Source organism: Galeopterus variegatus, unplaced genomic scaffold, assembly GCF_000696425.1.
Source record: "Galeopterus variegatus unplaced genomic scaffold, G_variegatus-3.0.2 Scaffold107, whole genome shotgun sequence".
NCBI lineage: Eukaryota > Metazoa > Chordata > Mammalia > Dermoptera > Cynocephalidae > Galeopterus > Galeopterus variegatus.
In genome coordinates, this window is record NW_007726218.1 from 523,191 (window position 1) to 546,740 (window position 23,550).

General features: G+C 38.7%; 1 protein-coding gene across 1 annotated transcript; it reads right to left on the reverse strand.

The window, feature by feature from the left end:
- Positions 1-614: 614 nt before the first annotated feature.
- GPR37 (G protein-coupled receptor 37 (endothelin receptor type B-like)) lies at positions 615-19,452 on the reverse strand. Its single transcript, XM_008585710.1, has 2 exons — positions 18,419-19,452; positions 615-1,530 (listed from the first exon to the last, which is right to left on the reverse strand). The coding sequence occupies exons 1-2, from the start codon at positions 19,439-19,441 to the stop codon at positions 712-714; spliced, it is 1,842 nt and encodes a 613-aa protein (XP_008583932.1). The 5' UTR covers positions 19,442-19,452; the 3' UTR covers positions 615-711.
- Between the last annotated feature and the right edge of the window lie 4,098 nt (positions 19,453-23,550).

The following is a 23,550-nucleotide window of genomic DNA, read 5'->3' on the forward strand; positions in this document are numbered from 1 at the left end:
GAATAATGCATATAAAATAGCACTATTAGGAAAACTTCTTTATGACATAGTGATTACCTGCCTTAAAGGAAAATATAATTATAAAATAGAAAGGCCAATTTTAAATTGTGCATAGAACCAGTAATTGTGTCTTTAAGGCGATTAAAAGATTTATTGAATTTTGGTTAAAAGTAGGTTGACAATGATATTAAAGAATAAAGTGTAATTTATTTGGTGCTACTTTGTGAATGCTTCTAAGTACAAACCATCTCACGATACCATATACAATATACTTCCAAGCACAACTCAAACAAAAGATAACCTACAAAATCACATGGCTACAATTAATGTACAATAACTATATTGTAAAAAGAAAGAAAGAAATTTAGAAATTAATTAAGTTAAGGTGCAATAACTTTTTAAAATAAAATATTAGCACCATACCAGATAAAATGATCTAAAACTATCAGCCTCCTCATTTTTCTTAAATAACTAAATATAAACATTTCTTTTCAAAGCACAAATATTAATTTGTAAAATCAGTTCTACAGTAGTTAATATTCTTTCTTTTTTTCTCTCTCTCTCTCTCTCTCTCTCTTTCTCTTTTTCTTTCTTTTTGTTGTTGTTATTGTTTTGTTTTGCATTATTCCCTGTAAGGAAAAATATGAAGTAAAAACTTTCACAGGATATGAAAATCAAACAAACAAATGCAACCAAACCAAATATCGTCCTTCAGCAATGAGTTCCAACAGAAGCAAAAGTGGACATTTCACGGCGTATGGTACTGAAAGGTGAGAGTTCAAGTTCTGTGGTATATTCGTTGTCATTGTCGTCGCTGGTCACTGTGGAAGACTTCTGAATGCATTCCTCACAGCAACAGCAGCAGCACTCCATAAAGGCCCGACTGAAGGGTTTGCAAAGACAGAAAAGGAGGACTGGGGTAACACAGGACTTAAAGAACAAAAGAAACTGGCTGATGATATTAAGGAGGTCCATTGTCTGTTGTGAAACCCCTGTAGCCATATAGGCAGTGACAATGTTGCATATATTTTCAGGAATAATGCAAAATCCATACAAAATGGTCAAAGCCACTACTGTACAGTTCATCTGACTTTCTAGTTGAATCTGCCGCTTATTCCCTCGGGTACAGGCTTTCTCTGCTTTGCGGATTTTCCTTGCAGTCACTAAAGAGCAGGTGATGGTGAAAAGTGTGGGCAAACAAAAGTAACAGCCAAAATACCACCAGAGTCTTGCACTGTCGTAGGTGAGGGCTAAAACATAGATGGTGTCGGGTAAATCAGGAGAGATCTTTATAACGCACCTCTCTGCAGGTGCTCGGCCGCTAAACCCCAAATCCTCCCTGCTCAGCTGGCGGAGAACAACTTCTGGAAGTGCCAACAGTAGAGCGCCGACCCATATGACTGCGAGTTTGGCAGTGGTTGAAGAACAGTTTTCGATCATTTCATAGTACATCTGGACGTTGCTGGCAGCACGGAAGCGGTCTATACACAGAGCACATAAGGTGAAGGTAGTGACTCCCAGAGATGCGACCTGTTGGGGGGACAAAGAATACACTTATTCTGGGTGCTCTCTGAAAGAAAGATCAAAGCACTAGGAAATAAGTACAGACTGTAAGGACACTAAAAAGAGAGTGAGAATAGTTTCCTGGAATGAAGCATGGGTAACTGGGCCTGTGGCTTCAGCTGAATCATTGTAAGCACAACAACAACAAAAATTGTAGTGGTCAAGGAGTCAAGAAATTGTAGAACTGGAAGGATTCATAAAGATCAGCTAGTCCAACACCATTTTATCATAGATTAGAACTCAGGTACCCTAAGAATTTCCATCAACATGAAAATGCCTACCACTAGGTAATCTAGGTGAGGAGTAAGTAAGTATAGCGGACTACATCCCATTTTCACTACTGAAAAGGTCAAGTTTTCCGGTGTGGGAGTCAGGAGTGCGCCTACACACAGCAAGCACGTAAGAGCTGATTGTTTCCAACAGGCTAGATGTTTCCAACAGGCTAGATCTCCAATTTCTCCTATATGCAAAATAAAGTATTTTAATATGATTTTCAAAGGCATACATTTATGAAAAACAAGAAAGAGAAATTCTCCAGAGGCCAAAATCAATGAGAAAACAAATTCCAAACAGGTCAGTGACCCCTCTCTCCATGCCGCACGTTGGTCCTATGGGCATCTGCCAATCCTGAGGAAGGTTTCAAGTTAGTTTTACCTAGAAAGATGGGGCCAGGTGCCCAGGTACATAGAGGTAGGAGACAAAGCTGGGGCCAATGTGGATAGATTAGGCCAAAGACCTCCTTATGAATTTGGAACTCCCCAAATAGTGACATCTATAGATGTAATGCAGAAAAATAGAGACAATAGAGAAAGTTGCCTGCATGACAGGATTTGGATCTGGATGAAATGGAGGAAAAGAGAGAGAGAGGAAAAAAATGGCAAGTTCTAATAAGAAGCCTGAACTTACATGGTATCAGAACCTGAATTCACACCATTTATGTGGCTCCGAAAAACCCAAAATGCAATTTAAAATCATCCCAGGTAGAAGCAAACATAAATCCTCTCTGGAAGAATGCACTTTAAAACCAGGCCTCAGAGAAATCCCACAGATAAAATTCAAGGGAACATGGTTTCACAAAATCAAAAATCACAATATGCAAGAGACTGTCACTATGAGCCTATGTGCCAAAGGAAACAAGTTATAGAATCAGACATTAAAAAGTACATTTTATCAAATTTAAAGAAATATGAGATACTGAAAAAGTGTCAACGAAAATAGGAGATATATAAAATAATCATGAAAATATGCAGAAAGGAGCCAAGAGAATGTCTAGAGAGCTCAATCGTAGGAGAATTTCAAATCAGAAAACTCTTTGACATTGATCACATAGAGCACTGTAGCCAAAAAGGCACTCTTACAGGCATATGTTCCAGGTGTCTAAAAAAATCAACAATTAAAGGTTAAAAACCAAAAATATTTATCTATTTTTTTTTTCATGCAGTGGCTTTCCAGGAGTATAAACATGTGTTCCTAATGTAAACATACCATTATTCAGTTATTTATAAAATACTAATTCAGCATCATACAAACTCTCTAATGGGGCACACAGACACAAGCACAGATTTACTGATATCAACTCTATGCCGTGGGGATACGGGGATACAGTACAAGAAGCAGTGCTTTCCCTCCAGGAGATGGTAGATCCTTTCCAAGAGGGAAAGGATGATTCTCAAAGTCACAGGATAAACACAGCCATCGCCCAGGAGCTTCAAATTTACTCAAATATTTTGGGAAAAATTTAAATAATTTAATGTTTAATAAATGTAGTCATTATTTATATATTTAAACAAAGACAATAAATAGAAGGTAAAATGTTGATAAGGTATTAGGTAAAACATGAGACTAAAACTCTCTAGGTGGATGGAATGTTTTGGTCCATACCTCAAATGCCTGAATATATGCATTTGCTCGCCCCTGCCTGCTGGCGGAAATGTTTACGAAGCATAGTTATAGGTCATGCCTTGGCAAAGAGGTAAAAAAAAAGAAAAAGTATAATGTTAATATTGAAGGGATCGTGTTGACAAAAGGAAAACCATTTGTCATACAATTTCAGTATGCGAAATGTTAGTTGTTTATCTACTATATTCAAGCTGTCACTCTCCCCCAAAACATGGCAACTTGCCTTGTGGATTCTGAGAGTTCGAATTCAAATATTTTTTTCTTGTTCTTACTCACTACACACTGACAGTGTCAATTAGTTTTAATATGGAAAATAAGGATATCGCATCCATGCCCTGGCTACTCTAACAACTATTAGTGGAGACAGTCTGAAAATAAGGTACAATAAGGGGTAAACTATGAAAAAATGTTATTAACAAAGCTCTAAATTAGAGCAGATAAAGAGACAATGACGGGGCTTGTAATACAATTCTTGTTCTCCAAATTCTTTAGAAAGTCTCTCATAAACACCGGTGTAAGAACATCAGTCTAATATAACAGCAAAAAAATTAAAAAGTCATCTCTAGATTCACCTTTTTAAAGTTAACTTTCAAATTAATGAGTTCTTCATCTTGATGGAAATTTCTTTTGCATCTATGCTTGAGACTCAAAATAATTCTAAAATTTAGGTCCACATTGTACAACTGTCTTATGATCACATATTTTTTAATGTCAGTCATTGCCACATTTGGGGAATTCTGAGAAAGGCTTGTCATTTTCTTTTTCTTTTTTTTTTTTTCCTTTTTGTCTTTTTTACTGGCCGGTAACGGGATCACAACCCTCGGTGTCGCGCCCGTGGCGGGGACCGGCAACGGGATTGCAACCCTCAGTGTTGCGCCAGCGCCACGCTCAGCCAGTGAGCGGGAACCAGTCACCACATGGGATCCGAACCCTCAGCAGGAGCACCACCGCGCTCCCAAGCAGCGCACTCTCCAGTGCGCCACCGGGCCAGCCCGAGGCTTGTCATTTTCTAAAGGTCCACATCAAACAGTATCATGTGGAATTGCAGCATTTTATTTTACAGATTTTTGAAACTTTACATTTGTATATTAATTTTTCCAAATACTTTGACTCATTTCTCTTAAGAATGTAAAACAACAAAATTCTCAAGCTATCAGATGTATGCAAGTTCTCTTCAAGTCTTTCTATGCAGTCTTCACCTAAAGCAAATCTGTGCACATTCCATCACTATATATACTGAGTCAGTTTATAAATACAAATCTACAAAGGTTTTTTTTTTTTTTTTGCTTGATTTCTTTTAAAATTATGAATAGCATTTCTTTTAATAGGAAAGTTCTGTAATATAAAAATTAACTAGAGAGCTAAGGATAGGCAATCTGTTAGAGGCTCATAACATCTATTTGCTTATTTTCCTATCACTACATAACAAAGAACACACAATGCACAAAGGATAGACTCTTCTCCTCTATTAATTTCCCTAATTTTTAAATCCAGAGATTTAAAAATTCTGGACCAATTATCACAAGTGAGTGCACTTGCATACCTAACTCCAAGTCAGTTACAAAGCAGTTCACTAGAAGTAAAACAATGCATGTGGGTGGACATGTATTAAGATTAGAGGGCCGGCTCGGTGGCGCACTGGATAGTGCGCCGCTTGGGAAGCGCGGCGGCGCTCCCGCCCGAGGGTTCGGATCCCACATACAGACCGGTTCCCGCTCACTGGCTGAGCGAGGCGCGGGAGCGACCCCGAGGGTTGCGATCCCGTTGCCGGTCCCCGGTCCGGTACGGGGGCAACACTGAGGGTTGCGATCCGTTGCCGGACACGGAAAAAGACAAAAAAAGACAAAAGACAAAAAAAAAAAAAAAGATTAGTTTATTAGATTGCTAACTCCTTAGAAATCAGAAGCTGTGCTGCACATCCATTCTTAATTAGACAGATGTTCACTGCACTGAAAGGCAAAACAATGTTTTCCAGGTGTTGTATATTTCATCTCACAAGATAACAAAAACCAGGAAGAATTTTAAGCAAGATTTACATGTGCTCCAACGTTCTGCTCAGGAATTCTTCTACACCGTATTTTATTTGAAGACGCTCAGTTCTTCAGTCATATTCCCCAAAGCTTTTAGTACAAATTTGATCTGTAGCCTTCTTAACAAATCTTGGATTGAGGAATGCTCTCTGGTTTTCATACACAAATTTCAAGAAGCTCCTGCATCCAGCCTCCTGTTTTCAAATTGTACTTCTCTCTGACAGAATTCTCTGCAGTTAGGATCCAGCTAAATCAGGGTGAATAGTCCCAAAAGGTCACAAGAGCAACATAGAGAATTGCTGAAGGAGCCAATGAGGAAAGCAGTACTGCCCCAAATGCAGATGGCACTCACAACGCAGTTGCCAACAGCAACCGCAACCCAAATACCAGTCATAGACATCTCCTCTCTCCTGCTGCCACTGCCTGCAGTGTTATTGCATCAGATATTTTTCTGTAAATTCACTTATGCACTAAATTTTATGATACGAAAGAGCAAAAAATGCACAAAGGTCCTGCTTAGCATTTTTCCAAACTGTTTACAGAAGGCTTTAAACATGTAAAAAGTTAACTCCACACTTCAAAAAGTAATTGATAAAGATCATCTGAATAATGGGGCATGGCCTAATTTCTGCTTATCCAAATATGAAATCTGCTCATGTAATCAAAATTCCTAAATGCTGGGGTAACACGAAAAGATTTCCATCATAATTTTTAAATATACTTGTTTACATACAGCTTATTAAAAATTCTACCAAGATGAATAGTGCAATTATATGCAATTATAAAACTGTATCATGAATGCTGTATCCTCTGCATTAAATGACCATATCTGACTGCTAAAATTCAACATCACTGTGAAATATGCTCTTGGGAGTAAAACTGTTAAGCGTTGGCTTAGATGGGTAGTTCTTTGAAGCAATATCCTGAGAGATGAAATGAGAAAGATGCAATCTCTTATTAATTAAAATGCAATGGGAGGAATAATTAACATCAACAAAAGCAGAACTGTAAACACTGTTAAGAGACAAGACTATTAATTTTGAGAATCTCAAGATCAGTGGAAAGCTGAAAGCAGGGAATTATAACTATTTTGGAAAATAAGATATTGAGTATTTTGAGGGGATTGGCATCAAAATATAGAAAAGGCAAGGGAATCAAAATAAACAACTCTAAGATCTTTCTTTCAAACAACAATATTCTGCTCTTCTTTGTATCCCAGAGTAAAAACAATAAAGCTCGTTCAGTTACTGCCCTGTCAACATCCACAGCAGAGTGGCTTCAGGCAGCTGCAGCCACCCACAGCATTGCTTCAAGGCATAAGAGAGACACAGGAAAAATTAAGGCCTGAGAAGTCATGCGGGGAAGTGGCCGCTCTGGTGCCAAAGTGCAGGGTTAAGAGTCACTTTTCCTGATTACCTCTATCCTGTCACCATTTCAGTATCATTATGGCTTTATTGTACTCTGCATCAGTGGCAAAGAGAGCACTGCATTAGCTCAATATACATATATGGGGGGTGCGTGTATATTTTGAGAGAGAGAAAAACTATAAAATATCTTACACTGTTCTTGCTGCTAGAAACAATAATGAATAAAACATGGATTTTGTCTTCAAGAGGTTTGGAAACCAAGGCAGAATTTCTTGACTATCCCCCACCTGCTACTATGTACCCAATAAGTTAGTTTATATATGGAATGACTCATTACAGTCTCCTGGACAAATAGATATGACTATCACAATTCTTGGCATGCTTGCTGTGACTCCCCTTGATCTGGGACATATCCATGTTTGCTCTGTGCTATGGTTTGAAAGCCCCAAGCTCATGTTGGAGCTTAATTCCCAATATTGCATTTGGAAGATGGGGCTTTTATGAGGTGATTGAATTGTGAGTACTCTGCTCTCATGAATGGATTAATCCTTTTACGGAGTAACAGGTTAATGTTCTAATAGGTTGTCAGGGAATAGACTGGGGGCTTTATAAGGAGAGCAAGTGAGCATGTGGAAATGCTCTCACCCAGCCCTCATTATGTGATACCCTGCAATTTCACCAACCAGACTCTGTACCAAGAAGAAGGCCCTCACCAGATGTGCCATTCAGTCTTAGACTTTCCAGCCTCCAAAACTGTAAGAGATAAAATTGTTTTGTTTATAATAATGTATAAGTTTCAGATATTTTGTTCTGAGCAACAGAAAACTGACTAATACACTTGGAGACTGTAGTTGAGAATCACCAGTTTAACAAGATTGGAAGACAAACATAATTTCAAAATACCTCCTAGGGAAATTGCTACAGATGTCTACCCAGCTTTACAGGCTTTATAAAACTCTCATAATATACTATTGTATTTCAAGGGATGTGATCTAATGCTTTGCAAATATCATTTATGTCCTATTTAGTCTATTAGACTAGGATAACCTTGGGATTGGTGGTTTGAATTATATATTAACAACCCAGGGGAGTAGTGATCTGTATTTTAATTGAGGCATGCATTTAAATCTGTGGGATGCAAGAATGGCACACAACAAAAAGAGAGCTTGAAGACCACCCAGAATTCATATCTCAATGTGCTTTTTGTTCTTGACATACGCAGTAACCTTCAAAAAGTTATAAAAGGTTTGCTCCTGTGTAGGAAAAAAAAAATTACCCAGAAAAGAATGCCATTAGCTCTATTTATTACTTTAGTCATTAATAGTATCATTTAATGTTTAAATGGTTACTTAAATTTTCTCTTATACAATAATACATTTTAAGGATAAAATTTATGCTATTGTAATATTTGCTAATTTGGAGATTCATAAAGTACTTGAGAATGAATACTAAGGGTTTGAGCCACTTGCATTATAAAACCATTTTATTATATTCTACTCTTTAAATGTTTTATTAACTCAAACTGGACTCCTTTTTGAAATCATCTTAAAAGGCTTATTCTTAATGACAGTCAAGGTGCAATTGACTCAAGTTAATTACCCAGATATTTCAAGTGACATTCAATACCATGACAGACGGGTTTTCATCTTCCTCTTGACTCAGTTTCCTTAATAAGAAGCAAAGCAATATGCATTTCTCCCTTTATTGTGGACCCTGAGAAGATACTATACCAGGAAAGTTTACTGGAAAAAGAAAAAAGAAACCTACAAAATGTAAAGAATTTTGAAAATATAATGAAAGTTTTTGTGAATGACTTCTAGAGTTACCTTCTAAATTTTGTTATGGAAACAAACTAACGAAAAACTAGTAGTCTGATCAGGATAGTGAAGCAGCCCAAATATAATCACCTGAATAGAAATGGTATGGTTCTTCAGCTAGTCCTTTATCACCACTGGCAAGACGGAATTTAGAGAAACTCAACCTGGTGGTTATAAGAACCATAGATATGCCCCAGCTTTCAAATATTTTGTCCCTCCCTTAAGCTTGTATTTATAAGCTCGTGCATCCCAAATTTCTGTTCAGCAACTGTATTAACCAACTTAAGACAGCTGTTTTATATCATTGATGAGAATTAATCCAGCCAGCAAGATATGTGACAACAATGACTTTGGGGAAAGATTCAGAGTAAAACTGTCTTCTTCCATAGTAAGAAAAAATTGTATTGTTCTTTCCATCACAAGTTAATTTTAATGCCAGTGGTTTTGTAGACTTTTGTTAAAAATAAATAAACAAAAAGAAACCGATAAGTCATAACAGTTAATAATTAAAGTAGAAAGCATCAGTATGTAACTGAAGATGTAACTGGATTTCATTGCCCCTACCGTTCAAGCTTCTAATTCAATGCAAATATCTAGTCCTGAAGAAGCCTGGGCTACCATATTCACTTTGTACTACATTAAATTCCTGTTCGTTCAAAATGATATGAAGAAAGAGCACATGGATGGTTTACAAAAAAACAGTAATCTAGGGAGATCCTGTCTTAGCTATTGCTCCATTTCTCAGAAGCTTACTGCACACAAACAAGGAAAGATGAAACTACTATGAATGACAGTAAGCTGTAAAATAGAACACAGATCACATAAAGCATAGCTCATAAAGTAAGATAAAGTTTATCTTTTGCTAAACCTTCTGGCACAAATAAGTGATAATGCTGATGGGGGAAAAAAGACCAATGTCTTTCTAAGCAAAATTTCCTTCATATAAAATTTAATCTGTATGCTGATGTACAGTGAAGTGATTGGAATACACTGATTTTTGTAAAATAGAAAACTTTCAAACCAAGATTATGACAACTGCACTCTAGCTTAACTTATATTTTACATCAAAAAATGATGTTTAAGTACATCTATTTATGTGTTGCCCTTTGTTTATAAGTAACTCTCAAAACAAGGGCATCATTGTCAAGAAAACCCATTCATTTGGGCCATGAATGATAATCTATTATAAGTCAGTGGTTACAAGCCTAACAACTAGTCAGGAAGAAAGCAGGATGAGCACAGAGTAGAGTTTCCTTTGAAACTCTAAAGGGCTCAAGCTTGTGTGCCTTTGGCTTTTTGCATTTTCCATAATCCTTGTCCTTACAGCACTTCAGGGCAACTTTCCCCAAAAGACATCCTTCTTTGAGCACCAATGGGGAGAGTGTGTTTATCAGAGCTACTGTTTATCAGACTGCTATGAATAAGAGGACCTTTATCAAAATGTCTTCATTTTGTAGATAGAGCATGTAAATCATGATACTGTGGCGGTGACATACTTTGATTCATGTTTCCAAACCAAAGAGACTTGCCTCACCCCTTACAAGTGTACACACGTGTCTGCAGTGAATTAGAGCTCTTCAAGTCCACTCTTGAAGTCAAGTCAAAGAAAAGGCTTCTTACCCTTATAAACATCACTGATATTTAATCTGACATACCCACATACAATAAATATCCACTTATTTCAATTATAAGCAGTCTATTTCATTCATAAGTGAATCTCGATGTCACGGAAAAATTTTTTTTGAGAGCATCAGCTTTTGCCTGTCACTATTGCCTCATTCTCCACCTTCTTTTCTCTTGGTTAAGCTTGATAACATGCTCTTACTTATTTTAAGAAAAGTGATCCCATAGACCCTTTATTTCTCTTTATAGTCCCATCTTGAATTAAGATCTCCTACCAATTAAAACTTCTCCAGCATAGTACATTCCTCTTATAATTAAAAAAAAATCATTTAACTACAACTTGTTTAACATGATATAAATCTGTCAAGTGTTTATTAATATAAAAATGCAAATGAAGCAAGATTAGCATCATTTATCTTCAAATATAAGCCATCTATTAAAATCAACAGGTCTAAAGAAAATTTTATATTCCATATTTATCCTCAGTAATCAGAAATTTATTTCAAAATGTAATATTGAAAGCCACAGACCAGTTCTCAATCTTTGGTATTATTATGATGTTCCTAATCAATCTTAAGATGGTCTGGAATTGCAATTGTTCTCCTATGGGTTCTGATGAGTTTCCAAAGAGCAGTAACAAATTTTCACCTATTTCCCCTTGTGACTAATGACATTGATTTGCATGGCAGTAAACCCAAACTAAAAACAAAATTATTTGTAGTTGGGTAATTATGATTTGAATGATATTGAAAAACTACATTTTAAAACAAAATGTCTTGGCTTTAACCAAAATTCCACCACAGGTAGTTTGTTAAGGAATTATTCTTTCTTCATTCTGTCCTCTTACTCAAATATCTCTAAATCTCACATCTTGATATGAATTAGTTTACCAGATGCTTTTTCCTATTTAAAAGGGATTTGAACAAAAGAGAAGATAGTAAAGGTAGAAGGGAAGGCTGTGAAGATGGACAGTGATGAAGAGGGGGCTCTTTTGCAAAAACATGGCAGCCCTGAGTAGAGTCATAAACCTAATGAGAATGATTCATTCCAGGCAGGGATCAAATCAATGACCTTGGCCTCATTTACCCAATGAACCATTCAAGTGTGCAGCCAGATAACATTGAAAACTATCATAAATTCACAAACTGTAAGTATTCTCTTTCAAGAACAAGCCCCACACTGTGATTAAATCCTGTGTTTTATGAAGGTTTTATGGAAAGTACCTACACCTACTTTGCACATAGAAAGACCCCATATTTGAGGTTGCAGTAATCCCATTCTCCACTCTATCCTGAAATTTTAGATGAGATCATCTCTTCTGGCACAAAGAATACTGTTCTAGTTAGGATATTTAAGATTTAGTCTTGGCAACAAGGTTGAGTTGATTATTGGATCTTGGCAGGTCTATTCTTGGGAAGTGAAATGACAAGAGCATCCCTGGAGGATGGAGCAGAAGTGCAGTACCGGAGACAAACCTCGCTGCACAACTGCCTGCGTATCCCTCCCCTCCCACAGTCTACATCCCAGATGCTGGTCCATGTGCTTCCAATGGGACACAGTTAAATGTAGTTGCAGCACATAAGGAGAAAGCCATTAAAGGTGGAAACATTCTATCAAGGTCCATGCAGTGTAAGGGTGAAGGGTAAGATAGACCCTCCCCCATTCAAGTACTCATAATTTCAGATCTTATGTTTTGCTTTTACAGACACATTTGCTCCATTTTTTCTGTTGAAGTACTGGATACCTTGGAAGCCCTGAAGAGCTCAGAATAAATCCTCACTCTGATTGTGTGCTTGAAAAATTATTCCAATTCTTGGGGAAGTCCATTCTTTCTGCCTTCCTTTGTCTCACTCTACAATAGGGTCTAAAGTATCTCCCTCATTGGCCTTCCTTCCTAGAGTCAAATTAAATATGTTTTTGAGATTTTCAGAAGAAAAAGACTCAATTAAATGTATTTTTATTACATTGTTAAATTAACAATTTAAGTAAAATTTCAAAATTTAATTAATGTCCTTATAGTTAGTAAGGACTAATAATTTCAAATCAGAGATAGTTTTCCTAGGTGTTAACACAAATTCTGTACTTTAAAATGAATATTTGGGACTGTGCTATCTGCTGAATTATCTTGCCAAATTATTATTATGAGCTTCCTATCCCAGGAAAGCTGAAGAAAACAAGAAAGCAAGAATTAAAAGATTTTCATAGTTATAACTTTTCATCATGGATCTAAGCTGTATGGGCGTATATGAAGATCATATATGAAGATAATTGAAAAGAATTAAAGAGAGCTCAGTTTTCACTTGAATTTTTCCATCTTTCATCATAATCAAGTACAACTGTGAGCTGACCCATCCCAGGGCCATTCCTGAACTTCCCTAACGCTTGTCCAAACCTCTATTATAGTACTCATCACACTGTAGAACATTATTTTACCTTTCCACAACTTTAGTAGCAGTAGCTCATCGATGATATTCATCTTTGGAAACTTTTTCTCCTCTTTCCCTTCCCCATTGTCTTCCTGCCCACTCCTAACATACAGCCTTGCATAGAAGAAAAGCTCAATACATGTTTGATGAATAATTGGATGGTGAATAAAAGAATGAACGATGACATACATGAAAAAAGATTACAGAAAATAATGAATCATTTAAAATGTTCCTGAATCAGTTATTGGGTGCTGCTGTTTTATAATATATGAGTATAATTCAAAGCTGAGTGCCAAATAATATCTCTAGAAGGGAAGTAAAGGACTACCCATGTTCCTGCTTTATACTTCATTGACAATCTTTAGAAAACGATATATTCTCATTACAATCAATAGTTAAAACAACTTGAATTTCCCATTTGAATATCATAAAGCTTTAATTTCCTGCAAGACTCAAATTCAGTTAACTTCACCATACACCATTCAGGAATGGAGTTATAAATAAAAGTACAGTCTAAGAAACTGTTTTTTTTTTTTTTCTTTTTTGCTAGACTCATCAGCTAAATATTTTCATTTGCATGAGAATGTAGAATAAGACTACAAAGGGATTAATGGGAAGTCACAAATCACTTGTTAAGTACCGTTCTTATATATTCAGTCCATTTTCCCTGAGAATGTTATTAGCAATTTTTAAATTGCTAATAAAACTGTATGTTTCCACCTAGAAGTCCATCACGATACCTAATGGCAAACCCACCACCCAAGTGAGTTTACCGACTGCCATGATAAATGTGCTATTACTTGAATGCAGGGGTTTTGGGGAAATCTGTGAATGCCATACCTGTATGGCAATGTCACTTTCAGCCTCCAATACTCTTCCTGTCTTACTGATCAGTGCTCAGTACAATTTAAAGCAATGAAAGAGCCATTTGTTTCATTCAGTTTATGCTGGTATGTTTAAAGAAGCTGGCTCTACTCATGAGAACAGACTCAAGACATGCCACAAATTAGCCCTGAACCAGAGACCCTAGTGAGATGTGTTCTTTTTAGTCACCCTCTACCTATGCACAGGAATCTTCTATCCTGGCAAAATAAAAATACAGTTAGATTTGAAATTATCTTAGAACTCTCTGGAACCTTCTGCCCTACCACACACCATGAAGGTATGAGTTCTTTAAATTAAACAGGAGCCTAGACCATTAAAAACTCCCAATTAACATCCCAGCAGAAATAAATACATGGCAGTGGACCTGGATCAGAAGATACACCACCTCTGACTTGCTTCCATCAAGTAATGAGCCAAGAGCTGTTCTGGTTGACATATTCAATGCCTGAATCATTCAGCTTTAAACATTTCTTAGATCCTTAAGTGAACGGTATGATAGAAAACTCTTCCACCATTCTCCTATTGAAATGCACACCTAAATCTCCATATCCAACACAATACACACACACACACACACACACAAATACATTCTACACATACAACTATTGCTTTGAATATAATTTTTTCTGGTGACCGTGTGATAAACCAGTTTAAAATGATGCTTCTATGAGGATGGCCACCATTCATTCAGATTCCCTTTTCTCCTATCCTTATTTTTCTACCATTGCATTTGCTCTTGGTCTTTATGAGATTTATCCCTAGGCCACAAAGATCATAATCCTGGAATAGAAAGGGAGACATTATCAACTACAGTAGTTCCCAGCACATTACAACTTGCAGCAATATTAAACATTATAAAACTCCCTTTCTAGTGATAAACCCTGGAAGCTGGATGATATCTTCAAGTCTTAGGCCAACAAATTGAAATAAAAATAAGGATTGAATGAAAATTGCAAAGAATCTCTAGATTCTGCTGAAGAAATGTCTCCTATTTTCCTACACAAATCCAACTGTCCCCAAAATTCCATTATCCTCTTCAGATTATACTAATAACCAAGTTGTAGAGGGAGAAAAAGAAACTGTGATAGAAGAAAAGAAAAGAAAGTAAAAGAGAAGGTAGGAGAGAAAAATTGTAAAAATCCATAGTGGGTAAAATTTAAAACTAACTAAGAAAAATTAAAGAATAAAAACATTGAAAATGGATAACTATATTACCAGAAAAAATGATAAATTCTACACGACAAATTAATATGAGGATATAAGGTTAAAAAAATGACAGGAAGAACAGCCAACAAATAAAATAAATATTAGAAAGTAAAAAAAGTATAAAGTGAAGAAAATGCAAAATATAGAATATAAAAGAAGACCAATTGTCAAATAATTTTTAGAAGTCTTGAAGTCAACAGAAAAAATATGGGGGAGGATTAAATAAAGGTAATAAATTTGTAATGTCCTTCACCAATCAAACACACTTTGTGACTTTAAGAACATAAAATGTAACCTATATAACTTTATTTATCATTAAAATAATCATGTTTGGCACATTAAAAACCATAGTTGTCCCACATTACTGCAATTAAAAAAACTTTAACCAGCTACCAACTGTGGAATTGACTACCAGTTTATGAGTAATGAGATGAAACTTAACAACCAAAGAAGTCATACATTTCAGCATGTAACAAATGGTGTTAACTAGGCTTAAAGATGCCAAAGCAGCAGCAGCAAAAAGAAAAAGAGAAAAAGAAAAAATTCACTGGACACAGCTTTGCCTCATAGATGTTTGTCTAATCAGCGAACATCAACATAATGTGTTGAAACTAAGGGTCTGGTGGCCACTGACTGGGTATTCAAGGGTACTTGAAAAAGTTCATGGGAAGGTTTGTACTATCTTTTAATTATATTTCCCCACGATCTTTCTGAAGTACCGTCATGTATTCTTAGGATGGTCATTTCTTTTCTCTGACCCTTGTGTTTCACCTTCAAAATGAGAGGGCTGGATTAGAATGCCATCTATTTCTAATTTAACATGATCACTCAAAAGCTACTGTAGTGGATGCTGTGGTTCTCCACCCACACTGCCCCCTTCCAAAGTCTTTCAGGAATAAAGCACTGATTCCCCCAGCTACTGCTACAATTGGTGGTTGACAGCCCTTAGCTACATACCTCTCCAGGAATTGCTCTTGACCAAAGAGATACACGTAACTCAAGGTTATGGCTCGTTCCTGAAAGCAGCTTGCATCCAATGACTGGTCCAGTAAGGTACTCTCATGCCTCAACTCAGGACTCCTCTGCATGGTCACTCCAGCCCTAAAGCTCCCTAGGATATCAACTGAGGTCTCTGTGGCAATTGTATCACAGTTGTTCTGCTCCTTCTGCCTAATCCTGCTTTCTTCACTTGCTAATAGGTGTTGAACCTGAGAGCATGCCCCAATAAACTGCATAACCCAATAAATCTCCATTTCAGGGTCTGTTATTTCAGGACATGGGACAGGCAGTGAATCCCTCTTACTTCTGTGAAAATAGCAGTGCCTCCTGGACGCAGAAATACTTTATTTGGGGAGGTGGACTACAGTTTTTGTCCTCAGTAATCAGGAATTATGAAGCTGATACTACTATAGAATAATTATTTTTACAAAAGATGCTAAAACAGTATAAGATTATTTCAAAGGAATAAAGGTTAGGTAGGAATATAGAAACACTACATATTAAGATTTTCATTCACTGCTCTAAAAGTAAAAATGAATATTATAATCTATTTTTTCAAGAAGCTTTTGCTTTTCTAGGAAAAACAAAGCCTAATAGCAATAACTGAAAAATAAAGAAGGCTACAAGAATGGGGAAAAAACTAAGCAAAAACACAGAGAGTAAAAGAAAGATTTTACTAACAATAAGAAAATTAAAAACAGTAGATTCTTAAGGAAGACAAAATTAAACTGAAAAGTAAAATACAAATGGAAGAAAGAATTATTATGTTTTTAAAAACTCTCAGAATTAGAGAAAGGATATCAAAACACACATATAGCATTGCCCAAAACTCTTAGGTCTCATTTAACTAACCAAAGTTTTTATATTCTTTCCTGAATTTCATAAAATTCTTTTAAAGTTTTCTTTGAAGAGATTTGGTAATTTTTTTTTCTTTCCCCAGTTTCTTTTTTCTGTCCTCTATCGTTTTTCTCTCTAATGCATAAATGTTCCTGCATGCTTAGTACATTTTCAGCGAGACAAGCCAATATACTTCTCTCTTATTGGGGTACCTTTCCTGCTCACTTTATAATTTACTTTTTGTCTCTTTCTTACTAAGTCAATTTCTTCTTGCATTATTCCAACAAACTGAGAAATCTTCAATTGAAATTGACCTTGAAAAGGCAATTAGAAAATAAACACATATTCTCTAACATAAGTTCAACTACCTCCTACACAATTCAAAACTGAAAGGTTTACCAAATAAACTAGATATTTCAAAGATACTTCTAGCTTGGTAACAAGAGAAACCCCGAATCCTGGTAAAGTAGCAACAGCTGATTTAGTAGTCATGGAATGATTCTGCATCTGATCCCTGTCAGGATAACAGAGGGTCTTATTTACTGTCTTTTGCCTTGGTCCTTCTAAGTAGGCACTGTTTTCTGTTTACTTATCCCCTAGCTTTAGGCCCTGGAACAATGTTGAACATAGTGTCACTGGCCCTGGTGCCAGACAGGATCAGGGGCTCTGGAATATTTACAGTTTCCCTTCTTCTGCTTCCATAAATGAAATGGACAGTCTGAATGGAGAAAATCAAGGGCCAGCTGGCTAAAAACACAACTGGCAGCAAAACAGTTGGGCCCTTTCCAAGAGCTGATGTTTAAAGAGAGGCCATTTAAAGAGCAAATTCCAAATACCACAATAATGGTTTGGGACACTAGCTGTAGAATGAAGCAGTAAAATTTTACTCAAAACTATTTTTCTCCCCAAAGTTTGGAATCTATTACATGCCCTCTTCTTCTTAGGAAATTTTCTAGTCTTAGAGTCAATCCCTTAAAATAGCCAATCCTTTATCCCTGTAACAAATGACAAATACATATTACATACAAATGTTAAACAAATTCTGTGCCATGGTGGCCAAAGTATTATTTTTGCTTAAGTTCATTCATACAAAAATCAATAAAATTGTTAAGAAATTTAGAAGGAAAAAGAGAGAAACAAGAAATAACACAAGAATTTGGATGGAATAGCATGGAACACAGCCAGACACTGAAACTAATTTGAGAGGCTCTTAATATATCATAAGGTCAACTGACAAACAAAGGCATATTTTCTTTTTGAAAATAAAATATTACTCCAACTTAGGTATTTAAGAAAAAAAAAGTAATAATCTTCTTGGGGGAAAAGATCACACTGAAGCACTAGAAATCGGGTAGATAAACGTTAATGATTTTTTTTTTTTTTTTCCCCTTGCTGGGCTTTGATAATGACAGTCAGGGGCTGGCCATTTATTTAACCCTAGAATCTCTGACAGGTGCCAAATTAGAAATATTCAAAACACCATATTCAGAGAGATAAATTTATAATCCAAACAATTCTACACATTATAAGATTTTTTTTTTCCCCCACTGCCCAGGAGCAGATGAATTTGAGGGTGATTTAGCAAAGCTGTCTCTTTTTATATATACATACATACACAAATGATTGGAAAGAGAAATGGAGGAGGGACCAAGAGAAAAAGCGAAGGGGTTCAGCCACGTAGGTGTGTCCAGCCACAGTTCTTTGATGCTATAATCCTGGAAACGAATAAAGCCAGTAGCTTGAAACCCCCTGGAAGGCATTATTACCTCGATATAGGGAACGATCTTGCAGGAGAAGTCCTCCAGCAGCCACTTCTTGGTCAGCTCGTGGAAGATGACCAGCGGAAGGCAGAAGAAGATGATGAGGAAGTCCCAGAAGGCCAGGTTGGCCAAAAGGGAGTTAGAGATGCTCCGCATGTAGTAGTTGTGACACACGATGCACATCACCGCCAGGTTGCCAATGATGCCCGTCCCAAAGATCACCACCGACAAACACATGATTGCGTAGGCTCCGTACGACTCCTGGGTCAGAGGGTAGAAGGGGTTCTTCAGCCTCACGCGCCGGTTCGTGCTGTTCCCCCGGCGGGGACCCCCGCGCTCGTGGACCTCCTCATCAGATGACCCATTCTGGGCTAGCGCCTTGCCCGGGGGTGCAACTGACCGCCCTTCGTACCCTGTCAGCCCGCTGACCGTCTTGGCTGGGGGCTTGTGGTGGGAAGCCCGAAGTTTACCGGCTCTCCCCGGCCAGTAAAAAAGATCGCCGGCTCCCGGTTCAGTATTTATACTTCTTTCCTGGCTGTGCCCGGAAATGCCAGCGTCTCTGGGACCCTTTTCTTTCTCCTCTGAAGTCTGAAGGAAGAGTTGGAGGGCCATGGGGTCCCCTCTCTCCAAAGCTCCAGGGTGCCCCTGACCCCGGGCACTTTCCCATCTCCAGGCGCCAGGCAGCCTGACTGGAGGTCCTGAGGGCCCGGCTGCCGACGCCTCAGCCCGTCTGCCCGCACTTGGGCCATCGCCCTCGGTCGCCGGTAGGTCCCAGGAGTGCGCCGCGCGCATCGCTGCCTGCAGCTCCTCCCTGGGCGCACGGCCTCGCGGAACGACTCTTACAGAATTTCCCGGTCCCCAGGCGTCCCTGCTGCGGCGCTGGATCAATGTAGGTGAACAGCCCTCTCCCAGACAAGATCCATTCTTGGGAGCAGGGGCAGACCCGAGGGCAGAAGAGGCAGAAACCTTGAGCAGTAGCAGAAGCAGCAGCCGCGATGGGCGGGCAAGAGGTGAGCGCGGGGCCCGCATGGCTTGGCGAGGGCGCACCCGGCAGCCGCGGCTCCCGCTTACGACCGACACCTGCTGCCTAAGTTGCTGCTGAGAGTTAGACACATGTCACACACTCACCCCCGCCAGGGCAGCAGGGGACCGGAGATTACAGGGAGGGTGGGGGATGGGTCTCGGGGTCACAACCTCTCTCTACTATCCTTCTTCGTTTGGCGTCCTGTGCATTTCTCAGCCAAATCCAATCCGATCGAGGTGAACCCCTCAAGGTTCAAAGGGGAACTTCTGCTCCCGGTGGCTGACCTCGAAAAGTTGCAATCAACACCTGATTAATGCTGCGACTGGGAGAAGCCCGGACGAAGCCCCACGCTCCTCCCTGCCTTGTTTGGTTGCCTGCTCGGTAACCGTGTCTCTACCTATTTACATCCTTCAAATACTGCTTTATCCAGTTGCAAGCCGAGGTCTCTGGAGAGAAAGAAAAACAAGTCCCCCTCCCCCAGACGAGTAGCAGTCACAATCCCACTCCCTGACCGCTGGAAACAGGTTGCAAACAGCCAGAGGCAGCGCAGATGCGCCAGGGGACTTCTTGCCCCACCTAACCCCAGCGACTTGCGAGGCTACCGCTGCCGAGCAAAAGCGGCGGCCACTGTCAAAGTTGCTTCTCCAGCTCAAAGTTGACGAGCGGACGGCGCGGGCTGCTGGGCGGCGTGCCCTCGCGGAGAAGGGAATCATGGGGGAAAGAGGGAGAAGAGGGCGCTGCTCGTCCGTGGACGGCGCGGCCGGCCGCAGGAGCTTGTCACGCCACAGCGGGCGCAGCCCGGGCGGAGAGTGTGGTGCCTGGAACCGCCGCGCGCGAGGCGGCGCCGGCCGGGAAGGGGGAGGCGGCGCGGCCGCTCCAGCCGCTCCAGCCGCCGCGCACGCCCGCGAGACGAATGCTCGACTCCTCTCTTCCTCCCCCTCCTCCTCCTCCGAGCGATGCCGGTTTGTGGGGAGACGGGATCCCCTGGTGGTTTACCGCTCACTACACCCACACGCATCTCATTCGCGCCATTCGTAGCGGCTTTCACTCGTCAGAGCCGCCAGCTGCTGGGGAACCAGGGCGGAGGCGCCGAGTGGGCGGGACAGGTTAATTCCCCAGATGTCGGAACCAGTCTGACCAGTCCCGGAGCCGGAGTGAGCAGGAGGGCACAAGCGGGCACCGGAGAGGTGAGGGAGATGGAGGGGGGCTGCGGAGGGTAGCAGGGGAGAAACCCGTGGGAGCGGCTCCAGCCGCCGTGGCCAGTGCGCATGCCCAGACTCCAGCCCCCAGGACTGAGGTGAGGCGCGCCCCTCCTTAGACACCCCCTAGAGCTGAGACCAGGCAGAGGAAGCTCGAGGTTCCAGTCTCAGAGTTCTCAGTTCCGGGAGTGGGACGCAGAGTGAGAATGCTCAGGATGCACTGTTACCTTCAATGCTAAGTTAGAAAGCATCCTACAGAGGTCACTTCAAACAACCCAGAGCACAAGGAAAGTAGTTTTGTTTGATGAAGTAGTGGGAAAAGACAGGAGGGGGGAAATTACTTGAACAGAACTCCCAGCAAGGCTGACCATGCTTTTCCAGCCTTTATACTATATCCCACAACGCTGTCATAGCTGTCAGGATATAGCTAATAAAATAGACAGATATTAGATAAATTGGTTAAGAGAAAGTGATAGAGGAAGAAATGTGCACATTCTGAAATTAAAAAAAAAAAAAGTCAACACGTCTAGAGAGACAGGAGAAAGTACAAGTAAAATTATGCCAATTGTGGTAGGTAGAATAATGGCCTCCAAGCAGATGTCCACATCCTAATCCCTGATAATGTGTGAATATGTTACCTTACAGGGCAAAAGGGACTTTGCAGATGTGACTTAGTTAAGGCTTTTGAGATGAGGAGAGTCTGATGGATTATTCAGATAGGTACGTTATAATCACAGAGATCCTTACAAATGGGAGGCAAGAGGGTCAGAGTGAAATCAGAACTATAAGATTATAAATTTGTTTGTTGTAAGCCACTAAATTTGTGGTCACTTGTTGGTAGCAACAGGAAATTAATACTCCAATTCATCTGAAAATGTAAGCACCAGAAAAATTTTATAAGAAAATATAAACTACCAGAAATAGCTCAAGAAGAAAATTTTGGAAACCTAAATAGAACTGTAACATTAAAGAAACCAAGTCATTCGTCAAGATCAACCCATAAGAAAGCGCTAGACCTTAACATATCCTGAAAAATAAATACAGTTGATCCTTGAGCAGCTAGAGGTTAGAGGCACCTACCCCGTGCAGTCGAAAAATTGTCATATAACTTTTAACTCCCCCCAAACTTAACTACTGATAGCCTACTGTTGACTGGAAGCTTTACCAATGACATAAACAGTTTATTAAGACATATTTTTTGTGTTATATGTATTATATACTGTATTCTTACAATAAAGTAAGCTAGAGGGCTGGCCCGGTGGCGCACTGGAGAGTGCGTTTCTTGGGAGCGCTGCGGCGCTCCGGCCGAGGGTTCGGATCCCATGTGGAGACCGGTTCCTGCTCACTGGCTGAGTGCAGTGTGGGAGCAACACTGAGGGTTGCAATCCTGTTGCCGGTCAGTAAAAAAGACAAAAAGGAAAAAAATAAATAAATAAATAAAGTAAGCTAGAGAAAAAATGTTATTACGAAAATCATAAAGAAAACAATGAGAGATCACTTGGTCTTGTGATACTCACTTTACTGTAGAGAGAAACTGATCGAGTGGAGGTGATTAGCGTCACTGGGTGTTTTAAGCAAATACTTGGAACACTTGAGCTCTCCACAATAGCAACAGGAGATGGCTCCAAAATTATTACGGTAGTACAGTATTACTACAGTTAATTTTATGCAGTTATGATTTAATACCGCATCTTTATCTTTGTTTACATTTCTCTCCACTTGGAATTGTGCCACGTATGGTCTGTAAGTGTATACGTAAGTTTTTATAACTTTTAAATTTTTATATGTGTGCACATTTTATGATAATAAAGAAAAAAGTAGTATTTACATGTATTTTATACGTTCATGATATACCTGACTTTTTCTTAATTTTTTCAATATTTCTAGGCTATGCAATTCATCTGCGAGTTTTTTCAAATCGTCTCAAATTTCTGAAATATTTTCCAGTTTACTTATTGAAAAAATTTAAGTGTAAGTGGACCCATGCAGCTCAAATTTGTATTGTTCAAGGGCCAACTGTGTACATTTACACAAAATGTTTGAAAGCTGTCCAATTCATTTTATAAAGCCAGAAAAACCTTAATATCAAAATTATACAAAGACAGAAAGGGGAAAAAAATAAGCTAATAGCACATATTCATTTATACACCAATTTATTCATTTATATAAACTAATTAATTCTCTCAAATGTATTAATTCATTAAAGAAATATTCTGATTAAGTTGCTTAGGGCAGAACAGTGAATAAAATAAAACTTTACTCTTTTCGAATTTAAATTCTCTTGGGGGAGACAGCAATAAACAATTAAGCAAAAAAATATGTATTATGTCAGATGATAAGTTCTATGGTGAAAAGTAAGGAAACAGAGTAATAGATGGGGAAAGTCTGCTTTTTTATAAGGATGGTCAATGCAAGGTGATTTTGAGCAGTTACAATCCCGAGTAAAATCCTAACAAATTGAATTCAATACCATCTGTTTTTTAAACATGTAACATATAATAGGGCTTATCTCAGGAATGTCAGGATAGCTTACTATCTAGAACCATTTTTTATGGTTATGAATTTTAAATATTTAAGGATAAAAAGATGTACTTATCTCAATAGACACAAGAGAAACATTTAATTAAATGCAATCATTATTCATTAATAAAATTGTTAGCAAACTAGAAATAGAAAAGAAGCTTCCTTAATATAGTGGATGTAAACTAATAAAATGTAGTAAACATTAATGTAAAAATATCAGAAATATTCCCTTTAAAATCAGAACAAGACATGAATCACCTCCTCTATAATTGCACTGAACTGAAAGTACTTGCTCATGAAAGAAGACAAGAAAAATGAATGGTTGTTGTAAAGAAATAAAATTGGTATTATTTGTACATAAGATAAGCCCACATACGAAACCTAAAGGGAAA

What these genes read in the sequence shown, in the direction of transcription:
- GPR37 (XM_008585710.1), bottom strand. Translation starts at nt 19,441, where the DNA reads ATGCGGGCCCCGCGCTCACCTCTTGCCCGCCCATCGCGGCTGCTGCTT. An exon ending in AGATCGTTCCCTATATCGAG is followed by an intron (nt 1,531 to 18,418) that starts GTAATAATGCCT and finishes TCCCCCCAACAG; the next exon opens with GTCGCATCTCTGGGAGTCAC.